Genomic DNA, 19,293 nt, shown 5'->3' with positions numbered 1-19,293 from the left:
CCCCCCCCAACCACACACCTTAGATCAAGTGGAATAATAGCCTCAGGATCTTACTTTAATTTCTTTTTCTTTTTCTTTTTTCTTTTTTTTTTTTTTTTTTTGAGACAAGGTCTCTATATAGTCTAGAATGGCTTCGACCTTCAGATCCTCCTGCGCGGTCTCCTGAATGCTGGGCATACAGACACGTGCCTCCATGTCCAGCTGCACAGATTCATTGTTATTCTTCTGTAAATCAATCTAACGTCATCGACTCTGTTAGAAGTTGTCTGGCAGCATTGGTTTAGTATGGGCTTTCTAAATGGAGGTTTTTGTGTTTGGAAGAATGATGTTTTGCCATCACAGGGACTAGGAGGGCCTGGCATCTACTCTTTGACTGGGGTCCTTCTTAAGGCTCTCCTCAGTGGGATTATTCAAAATGACAAGATCGTTTCACATCAGAATGGGGACCTGGGGCTCATGCCTCCCCTTTTGTAACGCCTTTCTGTTGTGTGGCACTGTCATGCCAATTCTGTGAGCCCTGGTCCCGAGCTGTTACTGTAGGAGGAGATTTTATGCAGTGTGCGTGTAGTGTGCCAGCCTGGGAACCTCTCAGATTGAAAGGGAAGTGAGAACGGAGGCCAGACGCCAACCCAGACATGCTGATGAGTTGCTGAGGCCCTGCTGGCCCTCCCTTCTGTCCACAAGGTCAAGTCTAGCCAAGTTGTGTGTGTGACACGGACAAGGCCTGCTTTGTTTGCTGTGAGCAGGTGGTTTGACTCACAGGGACTAGATCTTGTGGAGCAGGGGCTGTTCACAAATCATGTCAGCACAAACAGATTAGTGGACACATTCAGGACCGCTGTTGCGTAGAGTGTATCCTGGCATGCCTAGCCGAGGAATGAGGAATTTTGTTTTATTGTTTTGTTTCATAATATTCTTTCAGCAAATGCCACTAAAAATGACTGTGAGATCTAAAGTTTTTTTTTCTTCTTTCTTCCATTTCTGCCCCAGAACTCAGAAGGCTGAAGTGTATAGATAGGGTAGAAATGTACCTTTTCTAGAAGACATGTAACCCCACTTGGTTCCAAGTCTCTGTTCTCTAGCTCCATCTCCAGGAAGATCACTGAGCACTCAGTAGCTTTAGCATCCCTGTTCTCCATCATGAACCATTATCCTGCCCCATCATGTGATCCTACTCTTCGTAGTTCTCTGCTGCTGGCCCACTTCGTAAGTCTCAGACTCTCTTCACGAATGCCATATTCGCCACCTTTGCTAATAACCTGCCTTTGAGGAAGGCAACTTGGACAGCTGCCCTGGGTCCCATGCTTGGCTATTCTTGTTTGCTGTCATCTTTAAAATTAATTCTACTATTATTATGGTTGTTATAATGTGTGTGTGTGTGTGTGTGTGTGTGTGTGTGTGTGTGTGTGTGTGTGTGCAGTGTGCATATGGGCACCATGCACACATGTGGGGGTCAGAGGACAACTTCATGGAGTTGATTCTCTTCTTCCATTTTTACATAGGTTCTGAGGCTGGAACAAAGGGTGTCATGTTGTGAGGGGGCCGGCGGGCCGCTTCCCTGCCGCCCCAGATCCCGGCCACCTGGCTAGCTTATGCCAGGTGTATAATTACACGGAAACTATATTCTTTTAAACACTGCCTGGCCCATTAGTTCCAGCCTCTTATTGGCTAGCTCTTACATATTGATCTAACCCATTTCTAATAATCTGTGTAGCCCACAAGGTGGCTTACCAGGGAAGATCTTAACCTGCGTCTGTCTGGAGTGGGAGAATCATGGCGACTGCCTGACTCGGCTTCTTTCTCCCAGCATTCTGTTCTGTCTACTCCGCCTACCTAATTTTCTGTCCTATCAGGCCAAGCAGTTTTCTTTATTAGTTAACCAATGAAAGCAACAGATAAGATACAAGACCCACCTCCATCAGTGTCAGGTTTGCATGGCAAGTACCTTTATCTGTTGTGCTGAGCTGGTAACCTGCTCCACCATTCCTGTTGTTTTGAGGCTTAAGACAGTTCCTCTTGGAAGTTCTGTATCTTGGTCCTCTTGGGCTTCTGTAAAAACATAAAATAAAATAAGACCATATGACTTATCAATAATAGATTAATTTCTCCTTGTCGTGGAGAATTGGTGCCCAGGTCAAGGTACCAGCAGATTTGCTATCTTGTGAGGGCCCTGTCTATTGTATGGTGCTTTCTCTGTATCTCTAGATGGCAGAAATGGTGAAGGGCACCTTCTCCCTCAGTGGGGTCACAGATTCCACTCTTTTTTTTTTTTTCTGGTTTTTCGAGACAGGGTTTCTCTGTAGCTTTGGTGCCTGTCCTGGAACTATCTCTTGTAGACCAGGCTGGCCTCGAACTCCCAGAGATCTGCCTGCCTCTGCTGGCCAACAGATTCCACTCTTAATCACCTTCTAAAGGTCCATGTCCTGCTGCACTGGTGACAGTTTCCATGTAGGGATTTGGGGGTGGGAACACGTTCAGGCCTCAGTGGGATTTCATGAGTCCCCCAGGGCCTGGGAAAGATAGTCTAGGGACTCCGTGGTGAAGCTGCACCACATCACTGGCCTCAGGAACCTTTCCTCCTAAAGAGCAAATCCATGAGCATGCCAGAGGAAAGAAAGTCTTGAGCTGCATCTCCTCCTTCAGAGATCTCAGCTCTAAGCCCACTTTCCTTGAGGCGAGCATCTTCCAGTGATTGGCTCACATGACCTCTTCCTCAGCAGTGTGTCTCTAGGATCTCCTGTCTTTCTGTCTGTTCTCTGGCCTCCCTCATCACGGCATCCCAACTACCTTTCCATTGCCATAGCGGGGGAGAAATCTTTGTGGAATACACTAAGTGGATGCCATGATAAATTGATAAATGGAAGAGGTGAGGTTTTTTTTTTCCCTCTGAGTTCCAGGGTGTCGGTATCTCAGCACATATAGAACCTGTTTCCAGCATGCACGGCAGGAATTACTCCGGGTGACCTTACATCCTCGGTTTGAGGCCTTTCTGTCCGGTGTCTGGTAGATCCGTGGTGGATGGCTCCTGATGAAGGTCTCTGTGTCCACGCTGTCAGAAGGATGGGTGGCTTGTGTCCATTTCTGACTCCTTAGATGCTTAACCTCAGCAGCCTAATTCTGAGCACGACTTCCCAACACCATCCTGTGCTTCTTCCCCTGCAGAGATGCATCAGTGCCGCAGCGACGAGTTCAACTGCAGCTCTGGGATGTGCATCCGCTCCTCCTGGGTTTGCGACGGGGACAATGACTGCAGGGACTGGTCTGACGAAGCCAACTGTACCGGTCAGTACTGCCTAGACCTAGGAAACGGCACTCATCTCTTTGTGTACCACTGGGCACTGAGGCCTTAAGTGAGCATAGAAATTAGCCGCTGAGAATTAGCGTGGAAAGCATCTAGGTCAGCCCTCCTCAGAGTCCTTGTATGATTGAGGGTATGAACTATGAGCAGAACTGCACAGTGTCCTGAGGGAGTTACATTCTGGAGTCTTCTTCTTAGTTCTTCAGGACCAGTAAGTGTAAGCCATTCATACAGACTGACTGTTTTCTCTAGGAACCATGCATTTTTTTAAAGATTTATTTTTATGTGTACTAGTATTTGCCTGCATGTGTGTCTTTGTGCCATGTGCATGCAGTGCTCTCAGAGGAGGTCAGATAAGGGCATCAGATCCCCTAGAAACGAAGCTACAGATGGATGTGAGCTGCCAAGTACATGGTTTGAGTAACACTAACCCTAGCTAATGCTGTTAAAGTGGAGCATCCAGGGTTCATTAAAGCAGTTAAGATGCAAACTGGGCTTGCATTTCTTTAAGAGTTCATTAGAATAAATCTGGAAACCTCCTGAGTGGGCCATCAATGTTAGACAGCGTAAGGTAGGGACTATGTTCTGATTCCTCTCGTGGTTTCACCCATGTCTACATTATTTTTGTGAATGAATGCATGGTAGAAGTTTGTAGAATAGTGTGTGCTATTGGGAAATTGGAGTGAACATTGGGTAGTTTTAGGAGTTGGGAAGGTTGTGAGAAATAAACACATCCTTTATAATACCATTGCTTTGACTATGTTTTTATATGACTATAATATTTTAAAAACTAAAATTAGAATAGAAAATGTCCTGAATTACTGGATTCCTCTAGAAGCTAGAATTCAGTTTGGTACTATGCACTCCAGAGCAGTAGCCCTGTGTATCGTTAGGATGGTCTGTAGCCCTGTGCATCACTAGGATGCTCTGTGGCCCTGTGTATCACTAGGATGCTCCGTAGTATCCCCCAGTCTCAACCCTGTGTATCGTTAGGATGCGCCGTAGTGTCTCCCAGTCTCAGCCCTGAGAAGGCCACATGGTTCCCGGGCATGGTCTCGATGTCTGCCTCTACCCTGAGAGGGGGCCAGGATAGTGCTCCTCTGTACCATGTGTGGCCTGTTGAGGAGGAAAAGTGGGCTGTCACAGGAGCCGCTGTGAGCCCAGGAGCATGTGGTTGCTGTCTGTAGGCTTGAGTTTGGGTAGCTAATTAATGTGTCAGAAGGGTGCGCCTGGGCATTCCGTATGTAAATTACAGCCTGATTGAACGTAGCCATGTTAGACCAACCCAGCCTCCAGGAGCTTGTACCAGACTTCCAGAATAGACTAGCATTTCAGTACTATGGGTGGGCATGTCATAAACTCCAGGTTTTCTCTCTGGTTTCCTGTAGGAAGGTTTCACTGGTGGAACGCCAATTTTGCCATTTAACTGCAACCTTGTGCCAAGGTTGCAAGGCTCTCCAGTTCTTTTAAAGCTGATTCTCCTCCTTGCTATCTCCAAATAGCTGGGGGGGGGGGGGAGGTGAATCTGAGCTCACCGTGCCTTGGGCTTAGCACTTCAGTTCCTGACCAATTGAATTAAGACAAGGAAGATGGGTCAGGGTCTGGAGGTCTCAGCTCACTGTGCCCTCTGTGTTGTGAGTTCTCCTTGTTCTCATTCCCTATGGAACCCAGGCTCTGTCTGCAGTCTTCATTCCTTCCAACACACCCTAATTGTTCTGATATTCACTTTAGAAGTATTTTGTCTTGTACTCTTACTATCTCTCCTCTCTCCTCTCTCAGGTATATAAGCATTTTAAATCCAGGCCCACAATTTCAAAATTAAAATGCTTAGTAAACTCTTGAATACTTAAAAGCACTGTATATTTAATATTTCAATTTTATCTTTTAAAAATTTGAGCATTAGGGTTGAGAATGTAGATCAATGATAGAGCATTTGCCCAGCGTGCTTCAAACCCTGGGTTTGATTCCTATCATCTCTGAATAAATAAATAATAAATAAATAAATGTCCAAAACTTAGTTGTTGTTATTACTTAAGTTTCTATCTGTCATCTCGCCATCCATCTTCTATTTGTCTGTTTATCTCATCATCTGTCTATCTATCATCTATCTGTCTATCTATCTGTCTGTCTGTCTGTCTATCTATCTATCTATCTTGTTTCAGAGATAACCTGTAATTCTTTCTAGTTCTCTTTATACTTTTTAAATATCATTAATTATTCAAATTTAGTCATTGTAACATGGTCTTTTTTAATACCCTTCCTAGGAGCCCAGTGCTTTGTAAGAAATGAGACAGCGGTCCTCCTCCTTAGACTACAGTGTTCACCTGTGTAGGCCTACTTATGTGTGGGAAATGATTTTGGTCAGGTATTCTAACAGATTGTGATAGGGTGGGGAAAATCAAAGTCAGAGGGCAAGCGGTAGGATGCTTACCCCACCAACCCCACGGTCACAGTGACTCGCATCATGCAAAGAGTCCTTAAGTCCCCCAAATCCTGCATCCCAAATCAGTCATCTTCTTCATCGTTGTAACTGAAGTATTATTTTTGAGCACATACCATTTCTCAAACACTTAAAATGAGAGGAATATTCAATTACTCAGAAGATTGTGTTTTTTAATCCAGAAAAGGAAAAACTTATACATTCTAGGCATTGCTGGTCACTTGAGCAAAAACTATGCAAACTGAAGAACCTTACTGGGCTCAGCATCTGGCTAAAGTCCGGGGATCTTTAAAAGCCTCCTGGGGTTGTCATTTAGAAACCACCCCAAGCACTTTGAAATTGTTTTCAATTAAAAACAAGCAGAGTGGAAAGCAAGTAGCTTCTCATGGTAATAGCTTTAGATGACTTTGTGCCAAGGATAGCTTCTCATGGTAATAGCTTTAGATGACTTTGTGCCAAGGAGCCAGGCTGAAGCTTGTTACAGGTGGTCAGATTCTCGGCATCAATAAACCCCAAAGAATCTAGGTAATGGCTGTTAGTGCATAAAAACTCAGGTAACACACACGATTCATGGGTCCCTCTTTTTTAGCACGAGTATATTTTTTTAAGATGTTTAATGGATTCTAAATGCCTGAACTTGTAAACATCAAAAATTCCCCGTAGGCTTATGTATGTGCCTCTTCAGTCTTCAAAGAGATGAAAAGACAGATAATGGATCGTACTTGTTTTAAAATGCTTTGAAGAACCAGGTTTGGTTATTTCTTGCCATTACAAAAGAATAGCCTTCAATTCAGTAGAAATTCTGGAGGACACTATAAACCAATTTTCCCAGCTCTTCAACAGCAAGCCATCAGTCATCTCCATTGAATAAAAATGTGTAGCTTCTTCTTCTTAGCAGGCTGCTCTTATTTGTGCCCTTCTGTTGGGAGGATGTCTATTTATACAGCTGGACCAACAAGGAGCCAGCCTAGGTTACAGTAGTTCCTTGCCCATGGTTTTGCTCTCTGCGATTTGACTTTGGATGGTGGTCAATTGCCATGCCAAAAGAGAAAATTCCAGAAATAAACAATTTTAAAATTGTAAATGAGTTTTATGCCATATAGTATGATTGTTCTATTTTATTATTAGCTGTTGTTTATGGTTATTATTTCTGTGATTAAGCATCATAGTTATGTATATGTTAGAACATAGATTTGCCATGTTCAATAGCATCTGAAATTCTAGACATCCATGCAGTGTCTCAGAGAGTGTCCCCTATAAATCAGGAGAACCGATGATTTCTTTATGTCAGATGTGAACCATACAAATTCTGGCTTTTCTTCAGCACTGAACAGAAAACAAAACCCAGTTTCCTCTTTCTTCATGGGAGGATGGAAAAGTCCATTACACTTTGGCTTGGGTGGATGCAAATATTGTCTACTTGAACTAATCTTTGAGGTTTAATAACTTGTGCACCAATGACTCTGTTAGTTTCTGACAGCACCTCTAAGGCCTGGTGTTGTGCATGCCTATAATCCTAGCCCTCAATTGCAGGGAGGCAGAGCCAAGTAGATCTCTGTAAGTTCAAAGCCAGCCTGGTCTGTACAATGAGTTCCATGGCAGCCAGGGTTACATAGAGAGAGACTGACTCAAGCTGAAACAAATAAATAAATAGGTAAACCAAAAACAAATAAAATACTGCATCTCTCTGCCTCATTGGCTTCTTTTTAGGTGTTTTTACTGGATGCTAAGTGTGGCAGATGTTGCTCTTGACTTTATAGAAGGTTTAGATCATTCCGCGCGCCAGGCTTACTTTCTTTGAGATTCTGGATGAAATCATTGTGTTATGTGGCAGGTTTCCACATCAAAAACTGGGTAGTGTTACTTAGAATTACATGAAGTCCCGTCGCTTCATAATTTAGATGAACTCTCAAGAAGCCAGGATAATGTGATAAAATTGAGGGCTCTACACAGTTGCTGAGGGAGGCTTAGAACCTTCCTTCTGGAACACACAGCCCCTCTTCTTTCTGTAGATATGTATTCCTGTATCTGGCATCTCTAGGAGGGGCCCTACGTGAGAGTGTGAAAGGGCAGCACAGTCTGCTACTGTTACAGCAGTGTCTGTGTCCTAATCTCCCCAAGCCAGTCTCTCAGTTGTAAAATGGCCCATTAGTTGTAAAGCTCGAGTCTTTTCTGTGGGTGCCCAGGCCTATCCACTGACTTACAGAACCCTGTGTAACCTACAGATGCCTGCTGAGACATTCTGGATGACTTCTTGGTGACCTTGACCCATGTGCAAAGGAGCCATTCTTATAGCAGTGACTGTAGTACCGCCTCCTCTTCTCTTTTTCCAAGTGGTTGTGGTGGACACGATGCTGTGTACCAATGGCTGGCAGATATTGATAGAGGGAGAAGTCTCCCTGGTCTCCTGTCCCCTGCCCTCGCTTGTCTCTTTAGCAGCGAAGATATTACTAAGGGAAAACTACTTGTACCTCAAGGTCAGCCCTAGGTACTTGACTCTCCACCCAGGCAGAGCTCAGCTGCTCCCGAAGTCCCCACCTTGAGATCTAATGTAGGACTTTCTTCTGGTAGGTGATGGGGGAGGGGACACAGAAGGAATGATTTGGTCTTCTTTTCTGTTGACAGCGATCTATCATACATGTGAGGCCTCCAACTTCCAGTGCCACAATGGCCACTGCATCCCCCAGCGGTGGGCGTGTGATGGTGATGCAGATTGCCAGGATGGTTCTGATGAGGATCCAGTCAGCTGCGGTAAATGCAAATTCCCTGGTCCCCTGCCTGGCCCTTCCCCCTGGGGGAGGGGCTGTCATTCAGGGGAGGGTCAGCTGATGTGCCAGGCAGGTGAAACTGTTCTTCCATGTTAGCAGTTACACACACACACACACACCCCCCACACACACACCCTGCTACTACAGTAATAAAGCAACATACACAGAGCTTTTCTACTTGACTGTTATCATTTCTTTTGCTGACATTCTGAATTTTCATAGGAGGGCAGTTATTGTGGACAAATGTCATTATATAAATTTTGCATAATCTTCTTTCATTTTCCAAAGCTTAAAACTAGCAATTTCCATATACCTGCATTTCCTGTGTTGAACATTTTTCTATGAGATGCATATTTATTTTATATTAATTATGATTATGTGATTTATCTAGCTGATCTCTGTTGAGCATTAGAGAGCTCTCCATTCTTATTGTTAAGCCAACACAACCCTCCATGTCCTTCGAAGGCTTGTTCTGCCATTGAACCATTTCCTGGGACACTTTGCAGGGTGTGGACTGATGGTGGCAGAAGCTCCCATGCTTTCCCATGGTTCCCTTTGCTGCTAGGTTATCCTAAGTGCTTTCTGCCCATCCTGTACCGCATATTCCCTGTCGTCTCCCTTGATATTAGACTTTATCATCCTAGCTGGTTTTGGACTTTATCAAAAATTATTTCACTTAGCAGCATTCACATCATCCCAAATCCTGATACCCACAGACGTTTTCTCTGTCTGAACCGATGCTTTTTGACTGATTTTCTAGGAATGGTGACTTTTTACCAGATTGCATCTCGTCTCCTTGCCTTGGAGCTAGTCTTTGTAGAGCGAACGGCAAGGCCCTGGGCTCTCGAATTCTCTGCTCACCCCAATAGATCTGCCTTCACTTCTAGCAGCGCGCCACTGCTCAGGGGGGAGAGGCTTGGGGTAAACTGTGCGGTTCAAGCATTAGGATATCTTAGTTCTAATTTCAGTTCCACTTGAAATAGCTGCAAAACCCCAGGCTTTCAACATCTCTAAGCAAACATACTCCAAAAGGACTTTGCCTTAGGATTCCTGAAGAATAAGAGTTAAGATACAAAGTGTTTTATAGAGCAGGATTTAATAGCTAGGATTTTGTGTCCTTTTTTTCCCCCCTAGTCACTGAAACTTTTTTTCTTTCTTATAAAACTATAATGAATTTTCACTAGTACAGTCAGGGAGCTGGAGGTAGAAAAAGCATAAATGGGTCTATAGTAAACATTGCCCTCCTGTCTACCTTGTCTCTGTAGGAAACCATAATCTAATGGTTTTACATATTGGTTAATATTTTTGAATGTCTGTGAATTGTTCTGTGTGTATATAGCTATGTGCTGTCTAAGGATGGTCCAGTCAGTGATGGGCTGTCTTTACAATGGTCTCATAAGATCACATGGGAGTTGTGGGGAGATGCAAAGTTCTGTCAGGTAATGACCCCTTCTGTAGCCTTCCTCACATTGTGGTGGGATGTGTCACTTGTGTGTTTGTGGTGGCACTGTGTAAATGAGCCTGTAGTGTTGCCAGCAGTATACACACGCGACACACACAGTTACATGTTTTTTTTTTTTTTTTTTTTTTTTTGGTTTTTTCGAGACAGGGTTTCTCTGTGGCTTTGGAGCCTGTCCTGGAACTAGCTCTGTAGACCAGGCTGGTCTCGAACTCACAGAGATCCGCCTGCCTCTGCCTCCCGAGTGCTGGGATTAAAGGCGTGCGCCACCATCGCCCGGCTACAGTTACATGTTGTATGCGATACTCGGATAGTGATAACAAACATTCATGCTGCTGTTTGTGCTTACTGTATGATCTTTATCCATTTTATCACTGTTATAGACCCCTTCTCGCAGGACGGTCAGCAGTAGGGCCTGCCATTTCACCTTGTGACAATGTCACCCTGCACCTCCTGCAGTAGAGCTGATTTACAGACACACTTGGCAGCACACCCCCGCCTCTGTCATATACAATATGAATACAAATTCAAAGGCACCACGTGTTAGGCCTCTTGTAAACACACAATATGCTATGAGTGTTATTTTGTACCTTGTTTTTTTTTCTTTAAATAGTTATAGATCCTGGAGGAAATTTTCTATAGTAGTCTTCTTCAGACTTTTTATGGCCAACTTCTCCTCCACTGTCCAGCCATTTATTGATCAGTCCCTACGTGTAGATGGCTTGTCGCTGGTACAAAGTGTTCCAGTGTAACACTTGGGCTTACACTACATTCGGCTACATTATGTTCATATATTATTTTTGAATTGTATAAATAGAACAGAATTTGGAATTGCAGGGTCAAAAACATATGTCAGTGTGTAGCTTTGCTAACCATTAGCAAACTACCCTCGAGGTGGTGTGGGGTCTGTACCCTGCCAACAACTGTGGGTGCCAGCCTGGTTTTTTTCTCTGTCATTCTTCTGTGACTGACTTCCATTTCAGAGAAAAAGTGCAATGGATTCCACTGCCCAAACGGCACTTGCATCCCGTCCAGCAAGCATTGTGACGGCCTGCGGGACTGCCCGGATGGCTCTGACGAGCAGCACTGCGGTGAGCCCACTCCCTGCCCTAGTGGACTCCAGCCTGTTCATTTCTGCAGTACCTGGTCCCAGAGTGCTGGACCTAGAGGATGAGTTAGGCAAGGCACAGGGAGAGGGATGTGCTAAGGTAGGCAGAGTGATGGGGGGTCAGGCCATACTTGGGTAAATGTTGCCATTTGGCTGCCCTGGGTATGATCAGCTGCCCGATTGTTTTCACCTGGGCTCTTCCCTCTTCTGCGTGACTGGCTTTATTACTGTTTATTACTGAATATTGCTTGAGGAGTGTTTTTGGCCAGATGACCCTTTTTTATCCTGTTTTCAATTCTCAAAAGATTTTCTATGGCACACATCTGTGGAGAACGCTGGAAATAGCTGGGACTTTCAAAAACCACAGCATCTGGGGGCGACCCCAGACAGTCTGAATTAGTCTAGAGTGTGACCTCGGTGTTGAGATATCTCCCTCTTTTACGGTGTTCCATGCTATTCTATCGTGCAGGCCAGGTCGAGAGCAAATGTGTTAGTGCAGGTGCTGCGATCTGGCCTCTAGGTAGGGTCCAGCCCATCGCTCAAAAGCAAACCTGTTAGTATGGGCATGGCTGCCTTGCCTGTGGCCAAATGCATGCCGTAGCCAGCTCTTCTGAATGAAGTCGCATTAAACACACTGGGTCTCACCTGTTTATTTGTTGCATGTGGCTGTTCTCATGCTATCATAGTGAAACTGAGTAGGCCAAAGAAGCTATGTTTTAGGCTTCTGTGAACAAAGCCTAATGCCATGGACTTCTCATGGGAACAACAGCTTAGGCTCAACAGGTTTGTACACAGACACACACGTTTGGGGAGCGGGAATATTATAAGGAATTCATTCATAAGATTATGAGGGCTATCAAAGGCAGTTATTACTCCACTCCAGGTTCCGTGTTGTTATGCATTCACATGGTCTCTTCATGCGTTTCTGATGTCTGTTCTTAAAGGGACACCTATCCTATTGTGGCTTCTTTAATCCTAGTGACCTTTAAACCTGAGTCATTTTTCTAAAGGGCCTGTCTCCAGATAGAGTTAATTACGTTGGGCTTAGCTCTTCAACAGAGATACTGAAGACAGGGGTTCAATTGAGCCTGTAACACTGGTTTCTTATAGATAATAATTGCTGACCTCTGTATCAGGAAGTCGGTGCCAGATTAATCATGGTGAAGGTTTGGACTTCGTGCTAGGCAGCTCTAGGTTGTAGTGTGGGCTTCTCCCTCGTTAGCCATGTGCCCTTGGTGGGGAAAGAACTTGATGCTGCGATCCTTATTTCCTTGTTTTATATGCAGAGATAATAAAATGTCTTATAATGTTGCCTCGGAGGTTTTATGGTGCGCTCTATGGCAAGTGCTTTTCTTGCATTAACAGGTACTCCGTCCACAGAGGCTCTCACATCCCTGCAGATGCTGGGTCAGTCCATGTGCACTTGGTCAGGACTGCCGAGCGCCCCTGCCGCCTCAGGCACTCATGGCTCTTCCTCGCCACTCTCTTTCAGAGCCCTTCTGCACGCGCTTCATGGACTTCGTGTGCAAGAACCGCCAGCAGTGTCTCTTCCACTCCATGGTGTGTGACGGGATCGTCCAGTGCCGTGATGGCTCCGACGAGGACCCCACTTTCGCCGGATGCTGTGAGTGGATGGGTGGGGAGGTCTGCCGCTCCGTGGGACCCCGAAGACTCGTGTGTCCCAGCCTTCTCTTTGTGGTTGTTCCTTTTCTCACGTATGCACTGATGTTTTGTAACTATCCATACACAGTGAGCAGGTGACCAGGTGACCGGTGAGTGACCAGGACCTTGGCTCAAGGGTCACCTTGTGGGAGAGGCTGGCCTGCCATCCATATTGAGGAGCTAATCTTTGTAGCACTGCTTTGCCCCAGTGGTCCCAATAGTGTATACTTTATTTTACATCTCCTGCTGCAAAATGCCCCTGGCCGTTACTTTGGTGTCACAGTGACCGAACAGCTGGCAGAAACAGCTGTAAAGAGGGAGACTCTGCTTGGGCTCGTGGTTTCATAGGGTTTGGTCTGTAGGATTTGGTCCATGGCTGTTTGGCTTCCAGTACTTGCGCAGAATATGATGGTGGTAGCAGTGTGCTGGGAAAGAACATTTCACCTCAGGGAACACAGTGAGCAAAGTGCAAAGGGTGCTGAGGACCCAGTACAATCTCCAAAGGCCCAGCCCCACTGCCCTACTGTCCCAAGTTAAGTCCCACTTCCGGGGTGCCATAGCTTCCCAACATAGTGGCAGTAAGTAGAGACCAAGTGTTCAAATCAAAGCCGGTTAAGGATATTTCACGTTCAAAGCACAGCACTAGGTCTGTGCACGTCTTGAACTGTCATAGCAAAAGGCTGCAGACTGACTGGGTGGCTCAACCACCAGAAACTCTGTTGTTCACTCGTGAGGTGCTGATAGTACTGTCTCAGGCCTCCCCCCTCCCTGGTAGATGCTGTCTTTACCAGAGTCTTTCGTGATCTTTCTTCTCTAAGCATCTGTCTAAGCTTCCGCTTTTGCTGTGTCTATTTATTTAAAGGAACAAGGTCAAGGTCCTGCTGTGTTGCCTGGGTTGGCATTGAATCCCTGGGTTTAAGTGGCAGTCTTTCCCTAGCCTGCCGAAGGGTAGGGACTTTCCTTTCTAAGCACACTAGTCATACTGGATTCGGGCACACCTTGATGGCCATGTTTTAATTTACATTCCCTCGCTGAAAGCATCATCTCTAAAGCAGGTGTGGTATCGGGGGTTAGGGGTCCAGCCCTGCATGTGGAATGGCTTAGTTAACAGTGTGCTTTGCTGAGACCGAGTCTGCCCTCAATCTCTCGAGGCCCCCTTAGCTCCGCAGTCTCTCAGCAGAGGACCTTTGCCTCCAAGTGGCCCGGCTGCTCAGAACTCTCCAACACAGAAGCGACCTGGACTTGACAGATGTTTGTCACCTTCTAGCTCAAGACCCCGAGTTCCACAAGGAGTGTGACGAGTTCGGCTTCCAGTGTCAGAATGGGGTGTGCATCAGCCTGATTTGGAAGTGTGATGGGATGGACGATTGTGGCGATTACTCGGACGAAGCCAACTGTGGTAAGAAAACCCGCCTGCCTCGGCCGGCCTTCCAGTTACAGGGAGACTGTAGGGCGGGGATGCTCAGACATCTCACCTACAGCCTTGCCTTCCTCCTCTTCAGCAGCATAGGAGGGATGGATGAAGAGGGGATTATATCCCGGAGGTGCTGAGGGATGTTTAGCCTACTCCTCCCTTCCCCCAGTGGGAGGGCCACATCACACATTAGGAGTGTAGTGGGTAAGCAATCACGGTGTCTTAGTTACTTCTTCTGTGGCAACATACACAGCAACAAAACCTTCAGCAAGGAAAGTCTGTTTTGTTACATAATGTAAGTCCATCTATGTAGACCACCACAACAAGGGAACCATGACAGCAGCAACCTGAGACAGCCGGTCATGCCATGTGCCTGCTCAGGAAGCTGAGAGAAATGAATGCTGATGCTCAGTTCCCTTTCTCCTTTGCATCCCATCCATGGTTGCAGCCCCTGGGTTGTGCTACCCTGACTCCAGGGTGAGTCTTTCCTGCTCTATTTATATTTTTGGAAGTGTCCTAATAGGCACAGCTAGAGGTTTGCTTCCATGATGACCCTAAGTCCCCCTGTATGTCCTAATGAAGAGTAACCATTGTGATGGTAAATGCTGGGGTGTGGACCTCCCTGTGAAAGTTCCAGACCACACACCTTCACCCTTGGGCTGTCGTCATACTGAAGTTATGTCTTTGGTAAAGTGTCATGATTAAAACTCAGAGTGACTATCTTCAGGGTGCCAGTTCAGAAAACTAGGAGTTGGGAGCTAAGAAGATGGGTGCTGTTGAGTTTGCAGATGTTACTTGTCCCAGCTTGGATCCAGGAGAATGCCTTATCTTCTCGGGGAGAGGAGTGCAGGTGTCCCTGGACTTGGCCCTTGGGGAGATACATGGAGGAGGAAGCTGCATTCACCTTGCGGGGAGATACATGGAGGGGAAGCCCTGGTTCACACTGGAGAGAGACAGTTCACACTGGTCCAGGGGGGATACAAGGAGGGGAAAGCGCAGCATTCACACTGGGGAGATACAGATCACACTGGCGCAGGAGAGATACATGGAGGGAAAGAGCTGTGTTCACACTGGGGATCAATACAGGGAGGGGAGGCCCTGCGTTCACACTGGGGAGCTACACAGAGGGGAAGCGCCACATTCACACTGGGGAGATAATAGTTCACACTGGTGCAGGGGAGATACCCGGAAGGGAAGAGCTGCAGTCACACAGGGGAGATACATGGAGGGGAAGAGCTGTAGTCACCCTGGGGATTGATACATGGAGGGGAAGCGCTGCCTGAGTTCACACTGGGGGGATCTAGTTCACACTGGTGCAGGGGAGATACACGGAGGGGAAGAAGCGCTGCCTGCGTTCACACTGGTGCAGGGGAAATGACTGACAGTGTGGGTGTTCTCTGCAGAAAACCCCACGGAAGCCCCGAACTGCTCCCGCTACTTTCAGTTTCGCTGTGAGAATGGGCACTGCATCCCCAACAGGTGGAAGTGTGACAGAGAAAATGACTGCGGGGACTGGTCTGATGAGAAGGACTGTGGAGGTGAGAGCCCGGGGAAGCAGGTCAGCTCTACTGGTCTCTGGAGAGCCTGGCTCAGCCTGTACTGTTTTGGCTTTTTGTGAGGGAGGAACCATGCTGAGTGTTTCCGGTCATCATCTCCTTCATTTACTTTCAGTTTTGTATGTTGCTTATAGAGGCCAGAGGTCAACCTCTGGTTTCACTTTCAGGTGCTTTCCACCTTGGTTTTTTGAGACTGTGTCTTACTGGAGGGCTTGGGCCTCACCAGTTAAGCTAAGCTGGCTGGCCCAGGGACTTCCAAGACTCCCATTTTCTCCCAGCACTGGCATGAATTTCCACTGTATGACCGATCTGTGTGATGGCTTTCCACTGTCTCCAAGGTTACCCACTCCCGACTCTGAAGGACTTAGTGCCTTGCTTCTCAGCTGAGTCTGCCCACCCCCACACCTTGTTCTATGGGACATCTTCAGAATGTCAGAGGCTCCATACCATGGGTACTTTAGTAAGTTCCCAGGTCCTAAGTATGTTTCGATACGTGTAAGGGTCCTGGTGTGAGACATGGGCTTTCTGCCTTCTCATCTTGGGTCATGGTGATGTTTCAGCTGCAGCCATGCTAGGCTTCAGTGAGAATTCTCCAGCCACTTTGTGTCTCCCTGGTCCACCTATTTCCTCCATCCTCAGTCAGGAGCCCTTGTGAGGGCACACTCATGTGACAATGGCTCTGTGCCAGTGTATTAACTCTCCTAAGTGGGGGAGAGACTGCCACTTCTTTGGAAACCCCCTATAGATGATGATTAAGTAGGCTGATGTTCAGGGCTGTGTCTGCCTTTGGCTGCTGCAACAGGGACATCAGCATCCATCTGGGACACGTTTTTCATTTGAAACCAAGCAGCTACTCACACTTGGGATCTCCTCATTTGCTTTTCTGCAGAGTCTCATGTTCTCCCCTCCCCCACCGCTGGACCCTCCACGTGTCTGCCCAATTACTTCCGCTGCACCAGCGGAGCCTGTGTGATGGACACCTGGGTGTGTGATGGCTACCGGGACTGTGCTGATGGCTCGGACGAGGAAGGCTGCCCCTCTCTAGGTGAGTCCCAGCCAGGGTTTGCACAGTGGCATTCGGGGGGCACTGTACCCCGAGATCATCCTAGCTTTTAAACTGCCCTGCGTGGTTCCTGCCTTCTTCCCCTGTCTCCCTCTCAGTGAGGAGTTAACAGCTGGGATAGTAACGAGGTTTGTGTGTGTACCAACTCAGGAGAGAGGACCCAGTTTTTCTGCTTGCCAACTCTAAAAGAAGGGCGATCACTGCCATCTAGTGGCTGAACACAGAAAAAGCTGAAGGTCTTGCAACCACTGTGATGCAGGAGGCCTGGGTCTTTTGAGACTTCCGTCCTACCAGCAGAACAGGGTTGAGGTAGCATTGCCATCCCTGAATGAGAGGCAGTTCCAAGTTTGCTTTTAAGAGGAGTGCTGACCTTGTTTGTCATCCTTTATACAGCCCATTTCAGAGCCCACTCTTAGGTCTACAATGAGATCATCTTCCTATGTGTGGATCCCACCGCTTTCCTATTTAAAAGTCGCCAGTGGCTTCTTGCCTGGGAAATCAGAGCAGTCTTTAGGGCAATCATGAAATAAATATCCTAACAATTGGGGCCCTCATTTTAACTTGTGGTTGCTTATTCATTTTTTTTAATTTTTGGTTCTTAAAAGTCATTAGTATATATTCATTATATAAAATAGTAGATTTTATTTATGACATTTTTATTCATTTATACCATGTGTTTTGCTAACAGTCATTCACATTTCCCTCCAACTTGTCACCTTCTCCCCTCCCTGTAGTCTTATAGAAGATCAGTTATTTTTTATATCCCCTAAATGTGCATCTGTGTGTGTATGTGTGTGTGTATGGCATGTATACACCTGTTTGTGTGCTCATGCATGTTCACATGTGGAGATGTGGAGGTCAGAGGACAACCACAGCATTGGTCCTTGCCTTCCACTTCGTTCCAGGGTCCTTTGCTGTGTGTTGTGCGTGTGCCAGTTAGCTGGCCCCCAAGCTTCTGGGAGCTCCCCATCTTCATCTCACCCAAGGGACACCGGGATTACAGGTCCTCAAGCCTGTGAGACAAACACTTTACCCACTGAGCTGTCTTCCCAGCCCAGGAGACCAATTAACACTCCATCCTTCCCCTTCCTCTTTCCCCTTCCCCTCTTTCCCCTCTTCTTCCCTTATTCTCCCCATCCCTTTCCTCTTCTCCATCCCCCTTCCCTTCCTGTTGCTTTTCCCTCCTTCCCGTTTTTCCCCTTTTACTCTTTTTCCATTTCCTCTCCCTTCCCCCTGCTCCTGCCCCTCTCAGTTCTTTTTGGAGAGCAGTTCTCAGGATACCCCAGGCTAGCCCCAGAGCTGTTGGAGCTGGCCCTGCAAGGGCTTTATCGTCTGTGTCAGCCTTGGCTAAGTGAGAGCGGCAGGAGCATCTCTCAGCGTGCTTGCTTCCTGCTGGGCTACTGTGGTTTTCACCAGTTGCCCCTGATGCTCCTGCACAGTGGTCTTTGTGAAGCGCTCCACAATTAGCTGTCCCAGCTTCTCTCCTTTCTCTTCTTCACTCTCATGGCTGATATAGCATATAGTCTAGAAAGTTTCTGGAAGGGAATCTGTAGGAAATGTGTCTGGGGACTGACTTATTTGAAACGATTTATGTTCCATCTTCAGGTCTGATTGACATCTGTGCTGAATTTAGAACACTAGCTTGTCGGTCACTTTTCTTTAGAAGTGGAAAGTATCTGCTCTTGTCCTTTGAGTAGCTCTTAGGAAAGCCATGGGCAGCTTGAGCTCCTAAGCTGTGTGTTTTATTTTAAGCTTTATTTTACAATTTTATTTATTTTATTTTAAGTTTTCTGCAAGCTCATCAGATCTTGTCCTTGGCTCCTGTGGGAATCCATGTGTTACAGTTTGAGGGAATTGTCTCGAAACGTTTAGTGAATGGTGCCCACCTCCACTTCCTTGTGATCTTGTCTGTCATGTCTATTGACCGGATCCTCCTCATGCTCTTTGTGTTCGCTTCAAACAGAGCCTTCAATTAGCTATGTAGACTAGACTGGCCTTATACTTGTGGTAATCCTCCTGCCTCTGCCTCCTGAGTAGCTGGGATTTCAGATACGAGTCATGACATCTGGCCCCCTTATTCTTGCTTTTTTTTTTTTTAAAAAAATCCCTTTTAGATTTAGAGATTTGCCGTTTTCTTTTCATTTTCTGGGATATTCGCTTTGCTTTGCCAACTCTTCCTTGGAGTTTCTTCATTTCTGTTATATTAGTTTCGATTTTTTTTTTTACTGTCTTTTTTCTTTTAGTACTATGCTGCTCTCATATATTCTCCATGATCACACTAGGGACATTTGGCTTTGAGATTTGCTTGTTTGGGTATGCTTGGTGCTGGGGTGTGTATGTCCAGGTTGTGTGCGTACAAGCGTGTGCCTATGGCGCGTATGCAGAGGCCACGGCAGGACATTAGCATTGGGTATCTTTCTCTGTCACTTTTCAGCTTAGGGTTTTGAAACAGCCCCTCACTGAATCTGTGTGGCTCTGGTTACAAGGGGGCTGGGTTTTCGAACTCAAGTCCTCACGTGTGCAGG

General features: G+C 46.5%; 1 protein-coding gene across 2 annotated transcripts in view; it reads left to right on the top strand.

Annotated features, from left to right (window-relative positions):
• Positions 1-19,293, top strand: part of Sorl1 (sortilin related receptor 1) — a 162,692-nt gene that overhangs the window by 110,065 nt on the left and 33,334 nt on the right. For both annotated transcript variants that reach the window (XM_026779339.1, XM_005347141.3), the window contains exons 25-31: positions 3,163-3,282; positions 8,364-8,489; positions 10,949-11,056; positions 12,566-12,697; positions 14,003-14,134; positions 15,553-15,687; positions 16,595-16,750. In XM_026779339.1, the coding sequence (XP_026635140.1) occupies positions 3,163-3,282; positions 8,364-8,489; positions 10,949-11,056; positions 12,566-12,697; positions 14,003-14,134; positions 15,553-15,687; positions 16,595-16,750 (909 nt within the window). The remainder of the gene's footprint in view (positions 1-3,162; positions 3,283-8,363; positions 8,490-10,948; positions 11,057-12,565; positions 12,698-14,002; positions 14,135-15,552; positions 15,688-16,594; positions 16,751-19,293) is intronic.

This window comes from Microtus ochrogaster, chromosome 5, assembly GCF_000317375.1.
Source record: "Microtus ochrogaster isolate Prairie Vole_2 chromosome 5, MicOch1.0, whole genome shotgun sequence".
In the NCBI taxonomy this organism is placed as follows: domain Eukaryota; kingdom Metazoa; phylum Chordata; class Mammalia; order Rodentia; family Cricetidae; genus Microtus; species Microtus ochrogaster.
Note: the sequence above shows the minus strand (reverse complement) of the source record. Positions and strands in the feature narration are given on the sequence as shown.